Below are 17959 nucleotides of genomic sequence, written 5' to 3' on the forward strand. Positions count from 1 at the left end.
CAAAAACACAGATGGACTTATTGAGGAAAACAAGGGGAGCAATTTCAGAAAAGCTGAATTTAAGTCCGGGGGTAATCTCTGAGGTATTTCAATTACCTTTTACTTATGTTATTGGAGTGCCTAAATGTTCAGATGATGATTTAAAGAAGTAATTTGGTCCTAGAGAGGGAGGAAGGAAATATTACATGCTTAAGAATGTTGATTACTGTAGACGGGAACAACTTAGCTATCATTGTTGACCTCGTGATGTGGACTTGAGTTGGAGACATGATGCTCTACAATGTCAACTAGTCACCCAAGCCTTAGAATGTTTGCACAACACAAAGGTAGCATGGAAGTGAGCCTCAACGTCAATTTTGTCCCAATTTTGTGACAAGGAAAGTATGATCCTAGCATGTCTAGTTTTGAACATTTCTCGCTATTGGTGTGCAAAGGCCTTGGTATGGGGCTTACACACTACAACACATGTGCCCATCCCCTTTTGCGATGTTTACACCATATTAAAAATATAATTTTAAATTTCCAGCTAGGGCTTGCCAAAAACATTTTTCCTAACCGAAGAAAATACGAACACACCTAAAACTCTTTCGGTTTTTAGGTTAAAATTTGAAGTATTTGCCGGTAATTATATACTAAAATCTGTTGAATTTTTCTGTTTTTGTCAAGGCAAGCTCAGAAACCAACCAAGATTTTGCAATTTTAATCCATTAAAAATACTCGAAGGTGAACACTGTTTCTACCTATCAATGACGACATAGTACCGTATTGGTTCAATGTTACTATGGAGCAAGGCTCCATGCTTGGACATGCAATCTTAGCTGCCCATATTTTTGTCCATCCCCTGAAATGCGGGTCCAATCTCTCGGCGCGAAGTTTGGGCAACCGGTGTGTGAACTTCTTCTGCACAATCCTTAGCTGACACGTGGCACCAAAGGTGACATTTTAAAATGCGTGCGCCACACTATACGGGATCACCCATTGCCAGTGAATTGGCGATGGGTGCCCGCGATTATGGAGCTGCCTTGGAAGCTCTCTCCTCTCTCATCACCAAGCGTTCCCGTGGCGATGGCACCAACCGGGGCGACTCCTTCGATCTCATGCCTCGCTACTTACAGGTATGGAAAACTGAGAGAGAGAGAGAGAGAGAGAGAGAGAGAGAGAGAGAGAGAGTGTGTTGACGGGGGACTTGGGCGAGCGTCTATGTGTTTTTGTTTTTGGTCATTTCCTTCTTGGGGGTGGAGTTGACCCTGGCAACGAGGTCTTTGTTATTGGCAAGGGTTGCATGGTTCTCCCCTAGTCGAGCTACTGCTCTAGCAGTTCTTATGCAGCCACCTTGCAAGTGGACCGACTCTCAAACTGTGCGTCTTCCTTTTGCGTTTGTTCCAGTTTAAAGACCGTTGGTTTCCTACCTCTCATTGTATCTTGTCGTTTGGCTTAAGCTGTAATTTTCAACATGCAAATTCTGGCAGCTTTTGGGACTAATTATTTACTCTAGTCGACTCCAGAGCCTTAGATAATGAAAGTAAATGCTTTTGGACTCAATTGTCAGCATAGAAGGCCAAGAGCCTATAAATTGGTGGACAGAGCCAATTTGCAATACTCAATGCGTGGGCAAACACAGTTGTAAACAGTCTCTGATGATAACAAAGAAATACCACGAGGGACGTTCAACTTGAGGGTCAACACTCTCAAGAGGGAATTGTGTCTCTTGTGTCGTTTGCAAAGTGCAAGTGTGATCTTTTACATTCTGTTCAAGTCTTTCAATTGCAGTTTTATGTGTTTGATAAGTATTAGAGCTCAACCTTCTTCTTGGTCTCACAAATTGATTGCTCATTTTCAATAGAGGCTACTTTGAATCCAACCCTGACTTTGGCAAAGGCAATCAATGTAACTTCACAGAACCCTCCTATTTCTGAGACTTTCGCAACGATTTCCTTTGATTGCAAATATTTGGTTGACCTCTTTGAGAATTGCAGACAACTACTACTTTGGAGCAGTATGCACCTTATATGGAAGGTTGATTTACAAAATTTTTATGAGATTTTGGGATGCTTGGTCAGTACCTTCTTCTCAACCTCAATCCTTTGTTGCTGCAATGCCTCACGTGTTCCTTCTATTCCACTGAGGTCTATGCGATTTTAGCTCTTCATAAGCTTTTCTACTCATTTCTGGGCCTGAAATTTTGTTGTCCTCCGGTTTCTAATCCTCTTACTCCTCCTGCACAATCTTCTACGATAGGAGGTGTTTTCTGCACCATTCTGCACCATGGCTAATGAGAATTCTATTTTGCAGAGTCCTCATGTTTATAGTTCCTTCTTCTTTGCCACCACCCCTCCCTCCACCACCTTTAAAGTAGATGACTTTCATAATGAATCTCCCTCACTTTGATGTCCTTTTGGGCATGCCATGGTTAAACAAGAAATTTGCAGCGTTTGATGTGCGGAAGAAAGTCATCACTTTACCATAAGAGAGAACAAATTATTTTTATGGATGTGGAATCTTCATAAATATCGGTTGTATAGTTTCTGTTGTTGGATTGATGTAGTGGTGTTAAATTGCAAGAGGGGGCTATGTGTCTAGAGGGTACAAACCAACACTGTATTGATGTTCTGGATTTAACGCGTGATAGAATGGCTTAGTAGTGTATGCTTTGCTGCGCATGACTACGGAGCCATGTATGACATTGGCAGAGAGACCCAACGTTGGATTGATCTGTCATGCGAGAACTTGAGCTCTTGTTGCATTGCGCACCAGAACACTTGATACAAACCATCATTGTATTGATGTATCAACCCCCCCCCCCCCCCCGGATCTTAAAGCGTGGTCGTACACAAATGTATACATTCTCTGAGGGCCAACACTCTTCCGAGGGAAACTACGCCTCTCTCGGGTTGTCTACAAAGTGCAAGTGTGATGTTTTTTTATTTTGTTCAAGTTTTTCAGTTGCAGTTCATGTGTTCCGGTGAGTCATCCATTTGGCTGGTGATTAGAGTGATATGAAAGCTCAACCTTCTTCTTGTTCCAACAAGAAAAACAATCATTTTATATGGAGTCTAATCTGAATCCAACTTTGATTGAGGCAACCAATGGACCTTTTGTTTTCAAGACTCCCGCAATAGTTTCCTTTGGTGGACCTTGTTCCTTTGCTCTGCCCACCAATTTACAGGCTCTTTGCCTTAACTGCTTTTAGACTCAGTTTTCATCATAGATTTTTAAGTTTCTTTTGTCAAGGCCAAGAGCGTGTAAATTGACCCCAAGTCGTAAGTGAGATACTCAATGTGTGGGTGCACACAGTTGGGCGCTCGACTAGAGGGCCAACGCTCTCCAAAGGGGAACTACGCCTCTACCATGTCGTCTACAAAGGGTAATAATAAGAACACAAGCTCAAGAAGCTTCTAACTTCATGAACATTCTTCAAATCTGGCCAACCGCGGATAATGTCAATCTTGGCTGGGTCCACTTGTACTTCTGCTGCTGAGACGATGTGTCTCAGAAAGTGTATCTCCGACAAGAAAAATCCACTCTTTTTGGCATTGATAACTAATTTGTGATCACGCAATGCTTGAAAGACCTGTAGCAGATGGTGTCGATGTTCTGCTTCATCCTTGGAGAAAACTATAATATCATCAAAGAAAGTGTCGATAAAAGATCGACGCTCTTAGAAAATCCTATCCATCATTCGGTTGAAAGTTGCTGGACCATTGGTAAGTCCAAAAGGCATCACCAAAAATTCATATAAACCAAAACTTGTCCAAAAGGCTGTCTTGTAGACATCTCCCGGAGCGATTCTGATATGATGATTTCCGCTTTTCAAATCATCCTGCTGAAATAAGAGAATCCCTGAAGTCGGTGAAGAATATCGATCCTTGGAACCGGAAATCTGTTCTTGATAGTGATTTTATTGAGATCTCTATAATCCATACACATTCTCCAAGATCCGTCTTTCTCGGGAGAGCAGTAGGGTGAAGTACTTGGCTGGATAAGACCCTTTTCAAGAAGGTCTTCCACTTGGTTCACGATTTCTTCATTCTGGGCTCGACTAACACGATAAGGTGGCCGGTTCGGTGGTGTGCTTCAAGGAATCAGATCAATAGTATGATCCTTAGGACAAGATGGGGGTAACTCGCCTGGCAGGCCTTTAGAGAAACAATCAGCATGTGTGTGGAGAAAATCTTGGTTTTCTTTGTCAAGTTCAGACATGTTTGTTCTGTGTTCGTCATTTAACTCTTTCAAATAGATCGAGTAAACAAAAAGACTGGATTTCATTAATTTTGAAATGGCCGAAGCTGATACAATAGGGACGGACTCGCCCTTCAGTTTTATATCTAGTATAATTCTTTTGCCCTTTTCATTTGTCAAAGTCGCTTTCTTGGCCCGATAGTCAACCACAACGTTGTTCTTATGGTACCAAGGGACTCCTAGGAGGACGTCACACCCTTCCAAAGGCATGATGTAGAAGTCCTCATGCCCTAAGTACCCCTGACAATGCAAACGGAGATTTCCAATGGCAGGCGTAATGGCTCCCGTCCGGGCGTTGCTAGAACTGCCTTTGTTGGTGGCCCCATCCTATCGGGTGTAATCTCGAGCCGCGCCGCCAAATTCAGGTGAAATGAAGTTGGCCTTGGCTTTTCCATCGAAAAAGATAAGGGCTTCCTGATCTTTCACTTTGCTCCAAGCTCGGCAAAGTTCTGTACTTTCATCTATCTGGCTTGGGTCGGTTTCATGCAATCTGGTACCTGTTGTGCTTTCATCTTGCCTTTTCTGCCACGTTCCTCTACTGCTCTAGAACTCTCTGGCCTGTCTTTAGCCTGTCCTTACTGTGCCTTTTTGGGGCACTTTGCGGAGATGTGCCCTTGTTCCCCGCAACCAAAACACTTCCCCTCTTTGAGATAGTCAACCCTTTCTCTAAGAGTCAATCCGAGTCGTGTATCTTTCTTTTCTTGGGTACTCTTTTTCTTTCTACTTTCATTGTTAGAGGTCTGTCTAGTCCTTTGAGTCAAGATTTCATCAGTGGGTTAAGTTAAATTCCCCGAATGTATCGAGAAACCCCGTTTCGCATGACCCATTAATTCTTGAATAGAGTCCGACTTTTGTTAAAGGCAGTAATCTCAGATCTCTGTACGGTGTCTGCAGCAACAAAACCGCTCAATCTGTTCCTTAAAGGTGACCTTCTTAAATGAAGAGGTCGATAGAAAAGAGTCCCAAAACCTCTCGCAAAATAAGCATCCAAAGAATCTCCCTTGGTCATTCGAAGATGGTTTCAAGCGGTTCTTACATCCTGTTCGTACTCCAAGGTCAGCCAAGAAGAAATAAAGAGCTGTTTGAATTTCAACCACTTAACTAGAGCTTCTTTCCTCAGAAGAAGAGTGGACCACCATGTTCGAGCAATTCCTTTTTAGAAAAGATTCAGCCCTCCTGATCTTGGAGTGCTCTGAGTAATGCCCTCCAAATAAGGCTATGTCAAACTAGATGAAGGCCAAAGCCCTCGAAGCATCTCGGAATCTAGAAACATATTTTATTGACTGTCCAACCCTCTTTAAATTCCTTAGTCTTCTTACTCTTGTCTTCGAGGAAGTCGTATTGGTTGGCTCTGTTGAAATGCTTCTGCTTCGCGTAAACGGTTAAACATGTGGTCGTTAAAGTCCGAACTGTCAGAGGATGACTTCTCCGTAGAGCTATCAAAAACTGGTCGGAATCTGAGTTTCTTTGCCTTTTCCTTGCTCTTTCCGAAGCTTTGCTTTTTGCTTCGCTTCTTGCCCTTTCTGTCCTCCTCATTCGAATCGGAAGAGCTAGAAGAACTGTCAGAAGAAGAGGAAGAAGAACTGGGTAGGCCTTCAAAACGCACACGCTTCTTCTGCTTTCTTGCAAATGCAAAAGAAGATTGACGGCCCAAGTAACCAAGGTAGTTAGTTCCCTTCTTGCGCTTCTTCAATTGCTTTTTTGATGATTCTTCGAGTCCAAAAGCTTATTGATATGGGTCTGAACCACCTCTTGAAGTTCTTGTTTAGGGAATATCCTCTCCAGTGATTAGCAAAGATGAAGTTAACCCCTTCGAAGAATTGCTTGAGAAGGATTCCTCTTCACCAAATATTTCTTAGTTATTGGAAGATTTTGAACCAGAAGTCTTACATCACATGAAGGATTTTGAAGATCAATCTCTTGTTGCAGTCAACCTGATTAAGCCAGATTCTTCTTAAAAGTCTTTGAATGATGCAGTGACATGGGATTTAGCAGTCAAAGCAAAAAGGTTTCGCATGAAGCAAAGGTTCCAAATAACTCAAAGACTGAAGGTTTTCGGAGGTTCAATGCTTTTCCAAAGTTCTATCAACATCAGAAGTCATTTCTTTGACACAGGCTCTCATTTTAAATGGGAGGGAATGTCACGGTTGTGACGTATTCTTTGTCTTTGTATTATCTTCTTCGCTTGATTCTTTTGCAGATACAAAGATGCACCAGATCCGAGACCCCCCAAATCTCCAAAGGATGTCTCTTCACCCAAGAGTCGCACCTGTTCGGCGAATTGTCACAAAGTGATGACGTGGCGGATAGCAAAAACCCTAATTTATGCCAGAAACCCTAAAATTCCTGCAAACCCTAATTTTTGCCAAAAACCCTAATTTTTGAAAATCACGGAGGTGGAATATTATTATTATTGTTTTTTATTATTATTTTTATTTTTGGGGAAATTTTGAGCGACACAAATCTCAGTTTTTCGCTTTGATTTGGGAGAAATAAAGAGAAAAAGAGAACTTGCTTTTTACTGACTCTCATTGAGAGAGAGAGAGAATCTGCTTTTGCCTTGAAGCTTTTGGGGCTCTGCTTTTGGGCATCCCTTGTAACCTTTAAATAAGTGGTGAGGGTCTCACTTCTGAGGGCATCTGGACGCAGAGTCTGAGAGTGAAACCCTAACCGCTCTCTTGTACTTATAAAAAGAAAACCGAAAGGGGCGCCAGTCTTTGGGGCCAATATCTCTAGGCACGGAACTCCGCCGGGCCAGTGTACATCTATTGTGATCTGTGACTTGTTTTGAAGTGGTTATTTGGTGCTGTCGCTGTTGATTCTTGACCTGGAGTGTCCAAGTCTGTTACAGTGGTATCAGAGCACGGCCGATTTCTCTTCTACGGGAAATCCGATCCCCGAATTTTTTTTCCGCGGCACCTATGGCTTCACGCAAGGATCAGTCGACTCCCTCTGCATCTGGAGATGCGGGCTGGGATCACAACGAAGATTCAGGCAGAGAGTATGGCCCGCCTCGGCCTACTCAGGCGAAGCAAAGAGAGATGACGCGTCGTCAATTGATTGGCGATGCAACGAAGATGATGCTCAGTTTTGCCAAGGACCCGAAGATGGCAAAATATATGCCTCTTTGGAAGGTACAGATGGAGTGGCAGAGAACCACAACACCACTCCCGAAACCCGCTCTCAAGAAACCTTCTGCCTCCAAGAAATATACGGAGAAGGAACTAGAGACCGTGGTTGATGCATGGATTGCTCAGCTTTTCGACGTGCAAAAGAAGGACAAAAAGCATGGCAAAAAGCAGAAGAAAGGCACTGACTTCCCGGGATATTTGGGTCATCAGTCGACTTTTGACAAGGCAAAGAAATTGAAGAAGCGCGTCAAGTTTGAAGACCTACCCAGTTCTTCTTCTTCTTCTTCTTCTTCTGACAGTTCTTCTAGCTCTTCAAACTCGAGCGAAGAAGACAGGAAAAGCAAAAAGCGAAGCAAGAAACAAAGCTTCGGAAAGGGCAAGAAAAAGGCAAAGAAGGCTAAATCTCGTCCAGAGACTGACAGTTCTACTATGGACTCGTCTACAGACAGCTCAGATTCCGATGACGGAAAGTTTTATGCGAACAAGAAGAATTTTTACAAAGCCAACCAGTATGACTTTCTCGAAGATAAAAGCAAGAAAGTCCGAGAGTTTAAGGAAGGTGGCCACTCGATCAAGTTTGATACTTTTTTAGGATACTCAGATGCTTCGAAGGCTTTGTCTTTTATACAGCAGTTTCACATCGCTTTCGCGGGAGGACGCTATTCAGAGCACTCCAAGATTCGGAGAGCTGCCTCTTACTTTAAGGGGAATGCTCGTACTTGGTGGTCCACGCTTCTTTTAAACAAGACTGCGCCAGTTACATGGCTGAAATTTAAGAGGCTCTTTATTTCTTCTTGGTTGACGGAAGAGTTTAAACGAGATATACGAGCTGCTTGGAACCATCTTCGGATGACCAAGAAAGACACAATCAATGCTTATTGTGAAAGATTCTGGAGCTCTTTTCTACCCGCCTCTTCATTCAAGAAGATCTCGTTCAAAGAACAGATTGAGCGGTTTACCTTGGGTCTACCTACAGAGATCCGAGATCACTGCTTGGAACAGAAGTCAGCTTCTATTCAGGAATTGATGAGTCATGCGAAGCGGGGCTTTGCCATTCACTCTGGCAGTCTGACCTACCCCACAGATGAGGCCATGACACAACGAGCCGAACAGACTTCTGGGAATGAAAGTAGAAAGAAAAAAGAGCAACCAAGAGAAAAATGATGCACGACCCAAGCTTACTCCTGAGGAGAGAGCTCGCTTCATCCGAGAGGGGAAGTGCTTTGGATGCGGGGAACATGGACATATCTCCGCGAAGTGCCCTGATAAGGCACAGAAAGAACAGAATGATAAAGATGACCATAGGTCTGAGAGTTCGAGAGCAGCTGAGGAATGTGGTAGAAAAGGCAGATAGAAAAGCAGAACTGGTACCACATGGCGTGGGACCTGCACCGAATCTAATGATGAAAGTACAAACTTTGCCGCTTTTGGGGCAAAGTGCAGGATCAGGAAGCTCTTTTGAAGGAGCCAAGGCCAACTTCTTTTCACTTGGAATTGGCGGTTCGATTTGGAATTACGCCCGACAGACTGACGCCACAGGCGGAGGTAGTTCGACTGGCACCCGGATGGGATGTTGCCATTACACCGAGCATTGGCAAACTTTGTTTGCAATGACAGGGGTGTTCAAGGCACGCGAGTGACGTTCTCCTCGGGATCCCTTGGTACCACAAGAACTACGCCGTGGTTGACTACCGGGCCGAGAAAGCAACTTTGATAAATGAAGGGCTTAGAGATTGTACTTGATGAACTTCAGTTTCTTACTCATTCTTTTGGAAGAGAACTGAACGATGGATAAAGGTTGAATATGTTTTGACCTGATCAAAAGAACGCCAAGATTTTTCTCCACACTCATGCCGATTGCTTTTCAGTGGGCCTGAAGATCAAACCATTGATCTGATACCTGGAAGCACGCCACCGAATCAGCCACCTTATCGTGCGAGCCGAGCATAGAATGAAAAGATTATGAACCCAGTGAAAGACCTCTTGGAAAAGGGTCTTGTCCAGCCTAGTACTTCACCGTATTGCTCTCCAGTGTTGTTGGTTTTGAAGAAAGACGGATCTTGGAGAATGTGCATCGATTATAGCACTCTCAACGAAATCACCATCAAGAACAGATTTCCGATTCCTAGGATCGATGATATACTCGACAGGTTACAGGGGTCCTCGTGCTTTAGCAGGATTGACTTGAAGAGTGGATATCATCAGATGAGGATAGCGCCAGGAGATGTCTACAAGACAACTATTCGGACGACTTTTGGGTTATTTGAGTTTTTGGTGATGCCTTTTGGCTTAACCAATGCTCCTGTGATATTTAACTGGATGATGGACAGGATTTTTCGAGAGTACATGCTATTTGTTGGCACTTTCTTTGACGACATCATTGTTTTCTCCAAGAATGAGGCAGAACACAGAGATCATCTGCTTCAAATCTTTGAGGCATGATGAGATCACACGTTAGTGATTAATGCAAAGGAAAAGTGAATTTTTCCTACCAGAGATACACTTTTTGGGACACATTGTGTCAGCAGCAGGAGTGCAAATGGACCCGGCCAAGATAGAGACTATCCGTGATTGGCCAGATTTGAGGAATGTCCGTGAAGTTAGAAGCTTCTTGGGACTGTGTTCGTACTACAGGCAGTTCATACGAAAGTTTGCAGAGGTTGCTTCCCCTTTGCATACCTTGACACAGAAAGGAGTACCTTTTTCGTGGGGACCCACAGAGGTGATTGCCTTTCGGACATTGAAAGAGAAATTGACTACGGGACCTATTTTGACTTTGCCGGACTTCCAGAAGTCATTTGAAGTATATTGTGATGCTTGTGGTCGTAGTCTGGGTGCGGTCTTGATGCAAGAAGGCCATGTCATAGCTTACGAGAGCCGTTTGTTCTTTAGGCCGGAGATACAGCACAGATCTATGAGAAAGAGCTTTTGCCGGTTATCCATGCTCTTACTCAGTGGCGGCATTACCTTCTCGGAGCGGATTTTACTGTCTTTACAGACCATCAGAGTTTGCGCTACTTCTTGTCACAGAAGCAGCTTTCGGAAAAGCAAATGCGGTGGGCGAACATCTTGTCATAGTTCCACTTCCAGATTGTCCATGTGCAGGGACAGAAGAATGTGGTGGTAGATGCTTTGTCTCGGAAACCGTTGGTTCTGGCTATTTCCGCGATACATCATAGGAGCTTCGAGGATATGGTCGATCAGTATGCCACAGATACAGATTTTGCAGATATTTTCACACGGATACGGGATGGGGAGATAGTAGCTGGATACTCCCTTCGGGAAGGCTACTTGATGAAAAAGACTATGTTGTGCGTTACACAGCCGTTGAGGGAAAAGGTTATGACTGATTGCCACTGTCCACCTTTTACTGGTCACCGCGGCATTGCTACCACCATGAAAGGGGTAGAGAGATATTTATTTTGGCAGAGACTCAAGAAGGATGTGGAAGAGTTTGTGCGCAGTTGCTTGGTATGCCAGAAGGTCAAGTTTGATAGGCATAAGGCACAGGGATTGTTACAGCCTTTACCTATACCCACTCGCCCCTGGGAAAATATTGAAATGGATTTCATTTTTTTGATCTCCCGAGAACACAAAATGATCACGATGATTTTCCGATTACATGGCACGTCTGAGACGATTCTCTCCGACAGAGACCCCAGATTTATGAGTTGGTTTTGGAAGGCAATTTGGGAGAACATTGGCACGCTATTGCAGTTCTCGTCATCGTGCCACTTGCAGACTGACGGGCAATTTGAGATTGCCAATTCAGTGATTTTAGATTTATTGAAGTCTTGTATCTCGGATCAGAAGATTCAATGGGAAAAGAACCTACCTTTGGTGGAATTTTCCTACAGTAACACGATACACTCTTCGACGGGGAAGACGCCATGTGAGATTGTTGAAAGTGCTGCAAAGGTTCCATCCTTCCTGAGCACGGAAGATTAGATATTGGAAGCGGATGAATATTCACGAGATTTGGATACGGCTTTTGCCAAGGTTCGCGAGACTTTGCAGGAGTCTCAAGAACGACAGAAAAAGGCAGCGGATCGCCATCGTCGCGACTTGAAATTGAAGGAGGATGATTGGGTGCTCTTACTTTTGAGCCAGACACTTGGAGGATTCACAATGCATTGCATGTGAGTCTCTTGAAACTTGTTAAGGGTGATGTGCCTGATGATGGGGAGCTTGATGAGCAACCCTAAGTGGAAGAAAAGGAGAAGATCCTTGTTCCTGAACAGATTTTGGCACATAACGATACGAAGAAAGGTAAAGTCCGAAGGCGGTTCTTGGTTAAGTTCAAGAACTTTCCTGCATTTGATGCGAAGTGGATGGAGGAGGAGGACCTAGCAGATACTCCTCGGATTGTGAAACTTTACCTCGATGTTTTGGTTTAGCATAGTCTACTCCAAACAGAACCCAGAAACTCAGCTTGGCCGAAGATCTGGTGCAGTGGGATGCACAAGAGGGGAGTTACTCCGCTCCTTTGTCAACAGATGCCTCGATTTTGATACTAAAGTCACTGATGTCTCTTTGAGCTTCAGGGATACTGAGAGCTGACTGTATTCTGCTGGATGACTTTATGAAATGGAATTCCTGATTATGATACTGATTTGTTCTTGACTTCTTGTGAGTGCAGGAACTGATAGACGAAATGACTGAAGCATTTTGGTCTGATTGATCTCGAATAGACATGGTTGCAATAGGGGTTAGTCAATCGGACATCGATGAGGTCCCGATTGGACCTAGATGTGATTGCTAGCTACATTGCCGATAAATCATGGTCTAAGATCCGAATGAATGTTGAATGTCATGTGATGTCTGGTGATGCCCTGCGATGTCGTGTGATGTGACTGTCGATTTTGTACATGTGCTAGATGTGTGTTCCTAGTACGTAGGTACTAACAGTCAGTGTTTGCTAAGACGGTTTATGGCTTTTGTCGGTTTTGCAGGCGTAATCGCGGTCGATTACAATGCTTTCAAGAGGGGGGTATGTCACAAAGTGATGACGTGGCGGATAGCAGAAACCCTAAAATTCCTGCAAACCCTAATTTCTGCCAAAAACCCTAATTTCCGGAAATCACGGAGGCGGAATATTAAATTTGTTTTTATTTTTTTATTTTTTATTATTTTTTTTTTTGGGAAATTTTGAGCGACGCAAATCTCAACTTTTCGCTTTGATTTGGGAGAAAGAAAGAGAAAAAGAGAACTTGCTTTTTACTGACTCTCATTGAGAGAGAGAGAGAATCTGCTTTTGCTTTGAAGCTTTTGGGGCTCTGCTTTTGGGCATCCCTTGTAACCTTTAAATAAGTGGCGAGGGTCTTACTTCTGAGGGCATCTGGACGCAGAGTCTGAGAGTGAAACCCTAACCGCTCTCTTGTACTTTGATTTGATTAATATAAAAAGAAATACCGAAAGGGGCGCCAGTCTTTGGGGCCAATATCTCTAGACATGGAACTCCGCCGGGCCAGTGTACATCTATTGTGATCTGTGACTTGTTTTGAAGTGGTTATTTGGTGCTGTCGCTGTTGATTCTTGACTTGGAGTGTCCAAGTCTGTTACACGAATAGCCATGCCTTTTCAACGAATGGCTGCACCTTTACGCCGAAGGGTCACGACTCTACATCAGTACGCGACCATTGGCCTAAAGTCATGTCTCTTGACCTATGGTCATGTCTTTTCATCATGTCTCTTAAGTTTCTATATAAGAACACCCTTCTAATACATTTCAATAAATCAACACACATTCAGTCTCTTGAGTCTTTGTCTTTGTTCTAGTTTAGTTTCAGTTTTTATCTAAGTTCAGTTATGAATAAACACACATAGTAAGAGTGTTCTTTACGAGAACTCCTTCCCTAGAAGCGTTGGCCCTCAAGACGAGCGCTCCCGAAGGGTATTTCTTTTATGTTGCAAAAGAATACTAGTTGTTGTCACAAGTGCTCAAAGACTTCTTGATCTTCACAAGACTCAAGCCTTTGACGTCTTCAAGAATTGCTCAAAGAGAGAGATCGCTCAAAAACAGATGATCCCACAAATGCCCTCAAGAGGTCTTTATATAGGTAAAGGCTTAGCCTTTTGGGTGCCCTTGATTCTTGGCTTTTCAATTGTCCGACCTTTGGCTTCTCATTTGTCCGACCTTTAGCTTTTCATTTGTCCAACCTTTGGCTTTTCATTTATCCGACCTTTGGTTTTCCATTTGTTCAATCTCTTGGCTTATAAAGAGAAGGGCACCTCACTTTCTAGGGTTGATTTGTGTTATGCGCCTCACTTTTAGGGCTGATTTGTTTTGGCTTTAGGTATTTTTTAACTTATTTGTCAAAGTTTTGGGTAGGGCAATTTGCCTAGGCTAGTATTCTCATCCCCCAGTGTATAATCATGCCAAGTTGGTTGGTTCAATTGTGTGTGTGTGTGTGTGTGTGTGTGTGTGTATGTGTGTGTGTGTGTGTGTGTGTGTGTGTGTGTGACAATCTTGGTCACCTCCAAGACGAGAATCCAACATGACACACGAAAGAATCATTTAAAATACTTCAAAACTTAAAATCACATTTCAATTTTGGTTGACACGGCTCGGCGTAGCTCCGTGCCGAGAGAGATGGGCCCCAAAGACTGGCGCCCCTTTCGGTATTTCTTTTATATTAATCCTTGAGCAAAGTATAACTCCCGAAGGGGTCCTTTGCTCTCAAACTTTGCGTCCAGATGCTCTGAAGAGTGAGGCCCTTGGGCTCCTTATATTCTTACAAGGGATGCCAAAAGCAGAGCCCCAAAAGTAGTCAAAAGCAATTGGCTCCAAAATCTGCCCTAAAAAGCATCAGCGTAAATTGCGGAATTCCGTACATGCTGTCAGCGCAATTTATGGAGCTGCCATGTCATCAGCCTGACATCGCAACTTGCGGGCAGTCCGTACTGTTCTGCCACGTCATCGTTTGTCTGCCACATCATCATTCTGCCACGTGTGTGTGTCCAGGTAGCATGGCCACGCCATCATTTTGTGACACTCTCTCTCTCTCTCTCTCTCTCCTGCTCATTTTACACTTCCACATTGTCAACTTTGACAATACTAGTCCCCTTGCACAACATTTTCTGCTAAACTAGGTCTTGTGAAAGCGGACTACAGAAACCCATTCAAAGTATTTGTTACTCTTCCATTCTAAGAAGGTTTTTCCAAAATTGCGAACAAAAGGGGGCTACCAGCTGATCAAATGTCTCCTATGGTACAACAGTTAGATACAACAGGCTATATCATATAATGGAAAGTGACAAGATTCTCAGCTTTCATAAAATCTTTATGGCTGACACTCTATATTATGCGTGTAGGTAGCTGGACTTGACGAGCCTCTTTCCAAGTTGAGTATCATTCATGTTGCTGGAACAAAAGGCAAGGTATATTGCTTTTAGTGTTTGGATATGAAATCATAACTACTTTTTAGATATCAAAACTTATTTGCTGGGTTGATGTAGGGATCCACGTGCACATTTTCAGAGAGCATTTTGGGAGAATGTGGTTATAAAACAGGTCTTTTTACTTCTCCACATCTTATTGATGTCCGAGAAAGGTTTAAAGTTAATAGGTCAGCCCTCAGCTATTTTTGACTGTCTTCTTTTAACAAATAAAGTCCAATTTTTTTTGATGATTACTTATTGTAAAGAATTCACCAGGGCAAATGTGTCAGAGCATGTTTTTTTGAAGCACTTTTGGTGGTGCTGGGACCAGTTTAAGGTATGCTGCTTTGGTGATTTCAAGCTTTTATAGATTTTCAGTTCTTTATTATGAAGTGGCCTCCTTCCTAGGATACACTAAATCAAACCACTGCTTTTACTTGACTGAATGTGTTTGCCAGATGAATGTTGGGATTGATATGCCTATGCCAACATATTTTCGGTTTCTGACATTGTTGGCCTTCAAGATCTTCATTGAAGAGAAGGTAAATCGTTAGCATGTATTGGGAGCTTATTTTGAAAACAAATTTACTAATTTAACTCTGGTTGCATGAAATGAGGTTGAGATTTGGACTATTGTTTTAGTGGGGGGGGTTTTATGGAGAGATGCTCCAGTTGCAGGGGGCTTGGAAGCTTATGTTAAGCGTAGCATTTGAGATCATCAATGATTGCGAGCGGAGCACTTGAGGGGGGTGTAGAATTCAGAACAAACAACGATCATCATGTCTGATTTGATGTTTGTAGGTGGTTCACAATGCTGATGTAGTGCTAAATTCTTGAGGTCGTGTTTTTCTTTTGGTGTGGCAGAATCAGCATCTGTTAAATGTTCTTTCCCTCTGTTTCCTACATCATAGGAACATGTAATGGTGTAAGCTGTAGAAATATAGAAGAGGGCTTCACCCACTTGATGGGATCTGATGCATATTTTTTCTTGTCCCACTGAGTATCAGGAAAATTCTTTAGCAAGGCACCATTAGGCTCGTACATTTCAGAGAGCATTTTTTAAACAAATTTGTTGTAATTGTCCAACTCTTGGAATTAGTCCTTTAAAAAGTGCAGTCTTTACTAAGTCTTTTAAACTTTTTTTTTTGCAGGTGGATGTTGCTATTTTGGAAGTTGGGCTTGGTGGAAGGTTTGACGCTACCAATGTTGTAAGATTTTGTTTTTTGTTTCTTCTAAGAAAAAACTAACTTTTCCTTTTGTAGCACCGTGAGTGCAAAAATCTGCAAAGACTGAGATAACAGAGGTGTAGTCCCAGAAATTTTGATAAATCGATCAAAGGTTTTATGCTTGGATCTCAATTTTGGATCCCCTAGGTTCCAGCTCCAAACATAGGCGCACATGTACCAGGAGTCATACATCCAGAATGGTCTAGAAAGGGTTTCAAGATAGGGGGTGGCTGTGCTATAAGTGTGCTAAGGTAGAAGCAATGTCCATGGAAGTTGGCTTCTCTCCTCTTGGATTTCTCTATATTCATTCTCTGTTTTCTTTTGGAGTCACCTATGGACTTCTTTTTATAGCATCTTTTTTTTTTGCTTTTTTTGTTGCAAGAAGTGGCCGCTTTCTATTACTTGAGAAACCCTCAGAGCCCAAACGGTGCTGAAGTACAAAACTGAAATACAAAAAATGCCCGAAGGTGAGTCTGACAAAACTATATACAACTAGCCACATAGGAAAAAACTGAGAAACGAATGGTTAGGGGAAAAAACCTCTCCTAAAGAGAGTTAAAAGTGCCCTGGCCATCTAAGGGGGAGAGGATGACAGCTGCCTTTGAAAGATAGGCACTCCCCACCAAAAGCAGTCTCTGCAACTGCCACCAAAGTCCAAAGATGACCAGAAAGCCACCAGTCGTGTCATTGAATAAGGAACTTGCTGCCAAGGCAGCTGTTTGATGTCGGGTGAAGCCCGTGAACTGGTATCATCTGAAACCATAGAGTTGAAGAAGCACATAGTAGAGGGAACAGTCGATGACGAAGACGATAAATAAGAAGCAACTGGCATTACCAAGAAATTTACTGGGGAAATTTTTAAAGGAACCAGCAAGAGTGCTAAATTGGAGCTGCCAAAAAGGTCTCCTCCACTGGAGAAGACAGTCCACTTGCTGAAGGTGGCTCCTATAATCCAAAGCTGGGGAGGAAACTCCAAGAAGACAATTCAGCAGGCTCCATGGCTCGCTAGGAGAAGACCATCGGTAGAAAATCCGGTAGAGAACGTAAAGCTCAACCCAAGTGCACCTCAATATGCCAACACAAACAAGCAAAAGCAAAAACCAAACCAAACAAAACAGTAAGACATGCACAAGAACAAAACAAAAACAAGTAAAAAACGAAGAAAAACAAATTAAAAACACTCTACGAGACAAAACAAGCTTCACACCCATGCGCGCGTGCACACACTCTTATTACTTTTGAATTTCTATTGTGAAACCTCAAAATGAGGAAAATCCATAGAGTATATCATATACAAGAAATGCCTAATTTCATAGTGAACAAAGGCACAATCGAAACACATCTAAGAAAAGGGCATACAATGATGGGTCAATCTCCTATGGAGATAGACAATCATAAAGAGACTAATGCAAAGATTGTATGAAAAAAGAGGTGGTCTAAATTTGCTGTCAAAGGTGCAGTGGAAAGAGTGAACAACGGGTGATGATCTCATTTGCAACCGTGAGCAAACGTCCTCTCAGGGCCTTGCAACCAATTTTTCACGATAGATCTACTCGAAAATGTCCTCCGATCGTGCCTCGCCTACTGAACGGGCACAAGAGGGGGAGGAGAGGGGCGATGAAGTGCTAGAGAGGATGCAATCGCTAGGCAAAGCGTCACAGAGAGGAAAAACGCTAGTGAGAGAAAAATGCTAGAGAGACGAAGCGTTGTACACACACACACACACACACACACACTAGAGAGAGAGTGTGCCCCAAACGTTGACTGCTGTGCTAATCATTGATAGGTCCAAAAGCATTTATAGGGACAAGAAAAAAATGCCCTACCTCATCTGGAACCCCATGACTTGGGAAAATGGGCCAAACTCCCAATAACATGTGTAAAGTTTCTTTAGTGACACATTGCCCACATTTTAATAGGAAAACTACATAACACTAGAGACTCCGACCCTAGGAAACCCTAGGAATAGGGGTCCTGCCTCAT

The 17959-nt window shown here is 43.0% G+C and overlaps 1 protein-coding gene across 3 annotated transcripts in view; it reads left to right on the forward strand.

The window, feature by feature from the left end:
- The first annotated feature begins 959 nt into the window (after window positions 1–959).
- Window positions 960–17959, forward strand: part of LOC147443162 (folylpolyglutamate synthase-like) — a 109491-nt gene continuing 92491 nt past the window's right edge. For 2 of the 3 annotated variants that reach the window (XM_086529071.1, XM_086529072.1), the window contains exons 1-6: window positions 960–1115; window positions 14685–14750; window positions 14829–14938; window positions 15027–15087; window positions 15209–15292; window positions 15902–15958. In XM_086529071.1, the coding sequence (XP_086385197.1) occupies window positions 996–1115; window positions 14685–14750; window positions 14829–14938; window positions 15027–15087; window positions 15209–15292; window positions 15902–15958 (498 nt within the window). In that variant the 5' untranslated portion in view covers window positions 960–995. The remainder of the gene's footprint in view (window positions 1116–14684; window positions 14751–14828; window positions 14939–15026; window positions 15088–15208; window positions 15293–15901; window positions 15959–17959) is intronic. The other variant, XM_086529073.1, reaches the window with a different exon arrangement.

This window comes from Adiantum capillus-veneris, chromosome 14 (assembly GCF_014529385.1).
Source record: "Adiantum capillus-veneris isolate H3 chromosome 14, ASM1452938v2, whole genome shotgun sequence".
Lineage (NCBI taxonomy): Eukaryota > Viridiplantae > Streptophyta > Polypodiopsida > Polypodiales > Pteridaceae > Adiantum > Adiantum capillus-veneris.